Source organism: Homalodisca vitripennis, chromosome 1 (genome assembly GCF_021130785.1).
Source record: "Homalodisca vitripennis isolate AUS2020 chromosome 1, UT_GWSS_2.1, whole genome shotgun sequence".
Taxonomy (NCBI): Eukaryota; Metazoa; Arthropoda; class Insecta; order Hemiptera; family Cicadellidae; genus Homalodisca; species Homalodisca vitripennis.
In genome coordinates this window covers 46051649-46060927 of record NC_060207.1, presented here as the reverse complement: position 1 = coordinate 46060927, position 9279 = coordinate 46051649, and the positions used below count along the sequence as shown (strand labels likewise).

The window sequence follows — 9279 nt, the reverse complement described above, 5'->3', positions numbered from 1 at the left end:
AAACTGACATAACAACATTGACAAAGGGGCAAAATACTAGTAAAAATATCTTTTTTTTAACATTATGTACATTTTATGGAGTAGTTTATACTGCTTAAACATTTAGGATTAATTTTACTAGCTTATAGATTACAGTCAAATAATAATAAGCATCTGAAACTGTTTTAAAACCACTTGAATTAGACTTTTTTTACTGAGTGTATGCATATGTTATAAGATATAAAGGATAGAAATAAAAGACATGTTGAACATTGATAAAAATATATTACAAAATTTTCAGTTATCAATCTTAATTGCTACATTTTGTTTGAAGAAATGAAATGTTTAATTTAGTCAAGATTCATTAATGTTGCATGAAAAAAGTACAAATCTATAGACTCTTGCAAAAAATTAAATACATTCATATTTGATCAAACATTTAGTTAACATAGTTTTTACAATCTCCAATAAAATTTATTAAGTTATTTGGTTTAACAAATTTTTTGATCCCTTTTTGAATAAGAAATTAATTATACAACATTCAATTGGTACCAAATAATTCACACAAATCTTCACAATGCGCGCACATCTCATTATATCAAGGAACGTGTGCATAATCTTTTACAACATGTACATTAATATATACATATGTACTTTAAAAATAGCCATAGTAAAAAAGTGACTATACATTTATCACTGTAATATAAAAACATCTATAACATCAGTGTAAAATAAATAATATAAATAATTACAGTACTTTGGTTAAGCAAATAATTAGGAAAACATATACTACTAGTAAAAATATCTAAAACACATTTACATATTTACAAATGTACAAAGTCTATGTACAAATAATGACATAATAGTGCATAGAAACTAAAATATATTTATGGACAAAAACACCAAACAATTAATAATTAAAACTCAACACTTTCAAAAGATTCTAAACAATACTTGTAGTTTATTATGATGGTTGATTAAGTTGCAATAAATGCTTGTTTAAAGGAGTAAAACTTTGTATAGCATAGCTTACTATTGAAGATCTTGTAAAACCTTAATAACTTTACTTAGTTTTAGTAAGTACCATCTAAATTACTCATACTTTATCGTTAACAATTGTACTAAATGTACAATATATTTCATTTAACTTTTTTAAAACCCTTTGACTAGTAATTCCAACAGTTACGCAAGGGCATGCCTTGTGCCACCAGTGGTAAAGACGATCGCTCTTTAAAATCTGTTATTTCCTTAAACAGTATTTCCTATATTGCTTTGTGGGTTATACTTGTTCGCCTGAACACATTTGCTAGTAGAGAATCATAACAACACTTTATGAAGTTTCCGTTATGTCTAATAGAGTGCATTGGCTTGTTTTCTCTGTTTAAGAAAAGAAATCTCTGTAATTGAACAAAATCTCCTGATTCCCATTTCACGTTCGATTACATTGCTACATTTGTCTTATTGTGTGAACTCGGTTTTATGTACATGTTATGTTTACGGATTGTAAGTGATGATTAGGAAATTATCATTTGTCCAATTAGTTATCGTAGAGAATGGCAGAAAGACACAAATTTCAGCAGAGATTTTTATGAATGAAGAAAGTAACTATTTTCATGATATTATGATAGTTCTAATAGTGATGAAAACAATTGGACGGATAATGACCGTATTAGCTAATAGATTCAACAGGGCACAGCATGAGTGTGGTGATTTCATGGTTCACAGATTTTTAGAATGATCGAAAAGATAAACATACAATATTTATGGACTGTATTATTTTAAATTATTAATAATAATAAGGAATTAAAAAAGTCAAAACCTCTGATGACTAAAAGGAATATTCATAAAAAATATTGAAAATACTAAAGTTTGGTGCTTTTTGTATGTCTAAGTTCCATATTGAGCATAAATAAAATTTGTTTGGTGTATATATAAAATATACCACAAAGTAAAATAGTAAAATTTTAAATGTAATATTCTGAGTCTCTAACTAAGGGTTTGTTGAGATTGACACTGCTAATATTTGAGTATTTTGGCTGGTTTATAAGGGTCTGTAAATGAGCCATTTCTTTTTCATAATTATGAATAATCCACTCTTTCTCAGTGTCATTGATCTAAGTACAAAAGTTTTAGTTCATTACGTAATTCCTTTTCTTTCAAGAGCTGCAGTTCAAGTTGCCTTATGGTATAACCCAAATAAATGGTTCAGTTAGATGTTCCTGACATCAAGCATTTTCATTAATAATTATAAATTATATTATGTATATATAACTTCATTACTCCATTTTGAGTTTTTCTACTAAAGAAATAAACTATTCTCAACCTAAAAGTAAAATTATGTCTTCACATGTATAATTATGTTAAATATATTCTTATGCATTGTAAATTTAATTACGATAAAGCAAAGATGTCTTTTACATACAGTAAATTAAGCAATTAATTCTTGCTAGACTTATTTAAAAATATTATTTGTACTATTCATTGTGTATATCATGTATATAAATTGAATAAAGTAATAGTATAATGTAATCATTTTGTTATGCAGTAATCATCCAATACTTATTTTGTTTCTTAGATAACCAATACTGGAAGATGGCAGCTGTATACTAGCTGGACTATGGAGAGAAATACATATTCAGCAAAAGATACAACAACTTTTATAATGGAACTGAGTGGTGCTACTGCACTAATCGATTAGCACGTCACAGAGTGGCTAAATATCAGTTAGCTAGGTCCTTAAACATGGCTATTTCACGTACATAACTACAGTACAGACACAAACACTATTGTCTTCTCATCACATACAATCATTTAGGATGAAATTTGATAACTCCAGAGCAAAGTAAAGTTTTAAATAGTTTTGAATACATAATCTCAACAGATTAGTTTCTTTGACATTTGCTGTCATTGGGAAGACGAAGATGTAATTAGTAGTAATATGTATTCTCCATTTGTTTCTACCTGTTTGCTACATATTTCCATTCAATGTGAACACACCCCAATTGGCCAAGAGGTGACCTTGAGTCAAACAATTTAAAAATATTTGTGCCCTTTAGTCAAAGTTCTTAGATTTCAAGTGTGCTTTTTGCTTATCTATTGTACAATGTGTACTATTTCCATTTATCTACTTATATTCTCAACATTTTATATGTGAGTTTGGAGACAATAACCATGTACCATGTAATACGCATGCCAATTGTAAAACATGAATCATGAGAAATGAATTACTCCCTGATTCTTTGTTTAACGTTTGTTATTGACGATGGAAGGTTTGAAATGATAACAGGATATCGAACATTTGCCATCATTATATGTTACAAAAGGTATAACACAACATTTCAAGGATTAGAATCTATCCTCTTCGTCAGGTAGGGGAGGTATTAATACATAAAAAAATAAAGAACAAAACGAATAGAAAGGATTTCTAATCTATCCAAAAGCTGTTTGGAGTCTAATCCAGTCCTCAAAACGTTGTGTTATATGTACCTTTTGTAACACATAACAATTGCTAATGTCCAATATCCTGTAATACTCTCTGCTTATACTCATACTGCACTATCAACATAAGTAAATTTTAATATTTGGAGAAAGTTATTCTGAATTAATTTTATTTGTATCACACTTCATAATTTGGTTCTAACCATATTGCTAGTAATAAAAAATGAAACTATGATGACAATTATTATTGACTGTTACCACTAAAAAAGAAATCCACTAGTGTTTTGCTACAATAAAAACCATTCAGACAGATGAGTGAATAACAACAAAGAAGATTCAAAACATATTCCCTTGTAGAGAAAAAGATTCCTGCACAATAGCACAACTCGCTTCCTTTTCTCAGGACTCACATAAAATATGTGGAGCATGCTGCCATTTCTTACGTAACTTAATAAACTTTTTACTGATTTTTATGATTTGTTATATAAAAATAATATAACCAATTAAACATTAAAATTCCTCTGGTAGCTAAAAAAAACCATCTCTAGACCTATACATTTTGCTTGAAGCTTCATTTCTATGAAGGCAACACTTAGTTTGATGATAATGCATTTCACTCCATACGATTTGGCTGAGCATTAGTGAACATTTATATATTGGTCTTATGTTTATCTATGATGAAAGCAAGAAAATTACAGAATAAGTAAATTTGAAAATTAACTGAGAACAATTATAATATAACATTTTAACAAGTTACATAGTAACACATGTAACTATATACTTGGAATTTTACATGCAACCACAGCAAAGTCTGTTATACAATACATGGTGTTGCATACTCCTACTTTGTTATACAATCGTAACTATTTATTCTCATGTGAAAGTTGTGGTTAAAGTTTTTTGTGCAAAGTTATGTGAATGTTATTGGCTAGATCCAAGGTTAACAGGAAACATTTATTCAGTTGTGGTACAAACACCAAGATCTACTGCATATAAATTATTATGCAACAAGATAATGAGACTATGCAACAAGATAATGAGACAAATAATGAGTTACATAATCAAACAAATACAGCTGCACTGATGCTTGTCTGCTTAGAACATAAATTAAAACAACTATAAATTTAATATCAATAAAAACTCAAACTTTAAAGTGATGGTTCTAATTTATACATTGTAGATAAAACAAGTTTAAAAATTATGAAATTCACATAAACCATTAGAGAAAACATTACAATATTTTAGTTCTATTTAAAAAGATTTAGTAAAAATATTATTAGAATATTTTTTAATCCTTCTGTCCATATATTACAAGAAATAAATTATACTTGATTAAATTAAAAAGTAGTGGTCAAACACATTTGAATCAGATAAATTAAAACGTTATTTCTGTACAAATAGAGAATACAAAAAACTATTCTTAAAATCTAGGAAACCAAGCACCTTCGTGAGCACTCGGACTCGTGTTGTGCGATAATTAAAATAATCAGTCACTTGAGAACTTAGATAGCTACGTTATGACACAGCCGTGTTGGTTAGATGTTGGTGGCAGTCTTGTTGTAGGGTGGAGGTAGCCTGACAACCAGCTGGTGAGGGGCAGGGGGACGTGACAGTTGTGTGGAGTTTGTGCGGTCACTGCTGGCTTGTGGAGGCGTGGACCCTGCCCACTGGCGCAGTCTGGCGTGTATCTCGGGGAAGTGGGGACGACGTACCGGTGCCTCATGCCAACACTCCATCATCAGCGAGTACATACGTGATGGACAGTCCTCAGGACATGGTAGCAGCTGGCGACACCGGATCATGTCTATCACTTCCTGGTTACTGTATCCATAGTAAGGCTGAAAAATAAGTCCAAACTGAGTATCTGTTCTAAATCTGTAGAAATACATAAAAAAGCTTTTATTCCAAGACTTACACACAGCATTTGTTACACATTTAATTAGCAACCAGAGTTCAACCTAGATAAAGATTTATAGGAAAACTTTATAAGCTTGAAGGAAATCTTTGTTTCCACTTTAGCATAAAAAATTGTCGACTAAATGAATGACGCCTTTCACCATAAAAAAAGATGACACAAATTATGTCATTTACAAAATTTTAAATTTGTAGTTGCAGGCCAAAGTGAATATTGCAATTAATTTTGGGACATTCTTTTGTTAATTTTTATACCAAAAACAAGATGCCTTCTTAAATGGTGGTGCTAAAAGCTATGATAGTCATACGGAGTTGAGACTTTTCAAATAGCGTTCACAATAAGATATAAAACCAGTTCTTGTACTCCTTCACTTGCCAAACTTTAACGACGCTTTGCCAAACGTTTAATGTATCCAAACTTGCCAACTACTAAGCACTGATTTAAAAACAACTCTGGAAACATGTAAATACGTACTTTTTGAAACCAATCTTTTTCTGTCAATAAATATAATACCTAACAGATAGCCTTTGTTGTAACTCTACTAAATGAACATTTTATGTACATCTAATTATGATATGCTATATTTTAATCCATGTACTTATTGTTTTCTACGGCATAATTACATATAATTATGATTATTTTAGTTACATCAAAATAAAAAAAATATCTTATTGGGGTTTTGTCCACTAGTTTGGACTACTCTTTTAAAATTTGGCAAAAAATTAAATAAAACCTTTTCAAATAACAAAATCATTTAAAAGGCTGACATTTTTCCTAGCTCTTTCCAGAGCAGCTGAAGGAGATGCCTACTGGTGAAATATACATGATTTATTGTGTAACTTTAATAATGCTCCATTTTGTTGAGTCTTGCTGGTTTCCTAACAACTGTCATCTATAACATGTTTACGATTCAACTCAACTTAACTTGGAGTATGAAAGTGTTCAGTTCACATGGAAATTGACTCTCACACAAAAAATATGCCAAATACAGTACCTGCAAACCATAGCTATAGATTTCCCATAAAACAACACCATAGCTCCAGACATCAGACTCTGTGGTGAACTTGCCATAGAGGATTGACTCTGGGGGCATCCACCTCACTGGTAACAGTGACTTTGACTGCACTCTGGAACACAAAATATTTCAACATTTACGGATGACATACAGTTTATATATTAAACAACCAAAATGTATAATATGTAAGTAAGAACTGCCAATTCATATTCATAATGTTAATAAGGTTTATATTTGGAAACTTTCAAATAAAATCTACAAATGTTCATTCCCAACTCAATGTGACTGTTTTAATGAAGGTAAAGATTATAATAATGTGATCTTTTCTGATCAGTAAAAATTATTTGCTTTGACACACTAAGAAAACTATGGAATGGGTTTCAATCAAATCTTGGCAACTAATTGAGTGATATGATGAAGACCAGTTGATATTATCTAAAAATGTGACCTATATTGTTGAGCTATTTTAATGGTTACTTTATAAGTGTACTTGAACTGTTACAATAAAGTAAAACTATACTTGAATGATAATATTCATAAATATTTGTACAGTAATTTACCTATAGTAGTCTGATGAATAGACATCTCTGGACAGTCCAAAGTCTGAGATTTTAACGACTAGATTCTCTCCAACCAAGCAGTTACGAGCTGCTAAGTCTCTATGAACGTAGTGATGACTACAAAGGTATTCCATCCCTGGAAAGCAATGTACAAAATTACTATCATAATTATTCTTAAGGAAAATAACTATTCACATACACTGCTTGAAATTTATTTCACAACTAAACATACAGGGATCAATTCAAATGTCAAAAGTGGAAGCTGGCATACAATACTAATCATATTTAGATCAAAGGTAATCTGGAAAAGTATTTATAAGTAATGGAGACGGACACTAGATACATCTGTTATTGCTTCCATTCTGGTTACCACCAAAGACATGCTAATACATTCAGCTGTCATGCCCTGTAATGCTCTACAAGTTGATATAGCTTTTACATTCAGTGTTGATTTGTTACTTTCTATTGGCCTATTCAGGAGTTCATCAAGATGACAAATAAAAAACATGTTACTACATACCAGAGTTTTATATATCTATAAGAATACATCTACTGAATAAACACATGTTCTTTTTAATATTCAGTACAATAATATATAGATTCATTCTGTGAAAGATATAAATGTGTGTGAGTAACTATTATATAATGAGCTAAGCCACAATGTATGTCTGATATCCATTTACAAAGTATTTCGTAACAATACAGTTACTGAATGTAAAATGTCAAGTGGTTTTCACACAAACTTCTTTATATTCTTAAATGATAACTACATAATAAAAGTTAAAAAGTTGTCTCTTCAAGATAATCATATCTCTTATAATTTTATGACAAACAATTAGTATAAAATTTGTTGTGGCTTAACACTGTTCTTATGGGGTAAAACTCAAGGTGGTTGCCCACAGCTGCATCTCATCTGGTACTACCCAAAATTAACAACAGATACAATAATGTTAACAGTATTCATGAAAACTGGTATTGTACTGTTGATCTCTGGCCAGGAGCAGTGTATTTAACCCTTTTAGGACCGCACGCTTACAGAATTTCCTATCCCTAAAAGACCGCCTTGTATTTTTAAAAAGTGTAAGGGTTTGGGGAAAAAATTGTATATTCTAAAGTAGTGGAGATATTTCAATAATTTTTTCAAAAATTTTTTCTTCATGAAGTGACTAACAATAAGAAAATAGGTTTTACTTTTTGCAAATCAAAAAAAGGTTTGTTCTATAAATAAAAAAAGTTTTTTGAAAAAAAAAAAAAATTTTTTTTGGTTTACAGGAATTTTGTGTAATCTAAAAAAAATAGAACAGTCCACACATATAGATACATGTATTTACAAGTTATTGCTTAGGAGATTGCAACTTATTTCAATACTTTTCTTCAATAAATGGCTGAGATACGAGGAAAAAATAATAATAATGGTAAAAATTTGAAAATAGATAGAAGCAGAAAAACGACAGAGAACAGGCCAATTAAGCAGTGATGAAACAATATTTTGTCTCTAACTCAGTTATTTCATGGTCTTATTAAGTTTGAAAGTTCATGAGAACTATTCTAAAACTTACTCATACTAAAAAACTAAAAATAAATTATTTTGCACACAGAAGAAATGTTACAGAACTGCTGACAAGTCTAACAAACATGTTTGGTGAGGCACACTCCATGTAAGCCTTTATTACATTTGACACAGGCAGTTCTGGATCTCTTCATCTTGTCTTTTAGTCATTTTGAAGCACGATAATCGTCTAAACACAATGAACAAAACGTAAACAAACTCGGCAGGCCGTGTCAGTCAGCTGGCGCTGGCGATCGCGTGTTGGTCGCGGCTGAGAGCTAGCGCTACCAACTGCGCAATTTATCATTTCCCACTCCTCCGTGGATTAAAATTTTACTAAATTCAAAGACGATTGTGAATGTAGAAACTATCAATAGATGTGGAGTCAAAATTTGGTTGAATCAAAGTTATTAATTATTTTCTTATACCCATAAAACCAAACTACTGATAAATCGTTAGTTGGTATTTTTAGCCTAAAAGACAAACTAACGATATATCGTTAGTTGGTCCTAAAAGGGTTAATATTGAGATTTGCTAACTTCTTTGCTACTCTACTTTAAACCTAATGGTGTGAATCTATAGTTGTCTGCAAACTTCAAACTATTACTGTAGGCAACCAGAGCAAAACTGTTAATTCATCACCTGGTCACCATTTTAATCATCCGTTTATAAGATATTTATTTTTAACTCATCATTTTAGTCTAATTAAGTTGTAGTCAAAAAGAGAATACTTATTATTTATTCACGCTTTACATTAACTGTCAGCATAGTTTCTGACCCAAAATAGTTTCTTTTTTGGGTTATATAAATATTTTCAATGTTT

General features: G+C 30.4%; 1 protein-coding gene across 2 annotated transcripts in view; it reads right to left on the bottom strand.

Annotated features, from left to right (window-relative positions):
• Nucleotides 1-244: 244 nt before the first annotated feature.
• The window catches only part of LOC124360627 (inactive tyrosine-protein kinase transmembrane receptor ROR1-like), a 147740-nt gene continuing 138705 nt past the window's right edge, over nucleotides 245-9279 (bottom strand). For both annotated transcript variants that reach the window (XM_046814397.1, XM_046814406.1), the window contains 3 exons: nucleotides 6908-7043; nucleotides 6327-6459; nucleotides 245-5255 (listed from right to left, as the gene is read on the bottom strand). In XM_046814397.1, coding sequence (XP_046670353.1) covers nucleotides 4953-5255; nucleotides 6327-6459; nucleotides 6908-7043 — 572 coding nt within the window. In that variant the 3' untranslated portion in view covers nucleotides 245-4952. The remainder of the gene's footprint in view (nucleotides 5256-6326; nucleotides 6460-6907; nucleotides 7044-9279) is intronic.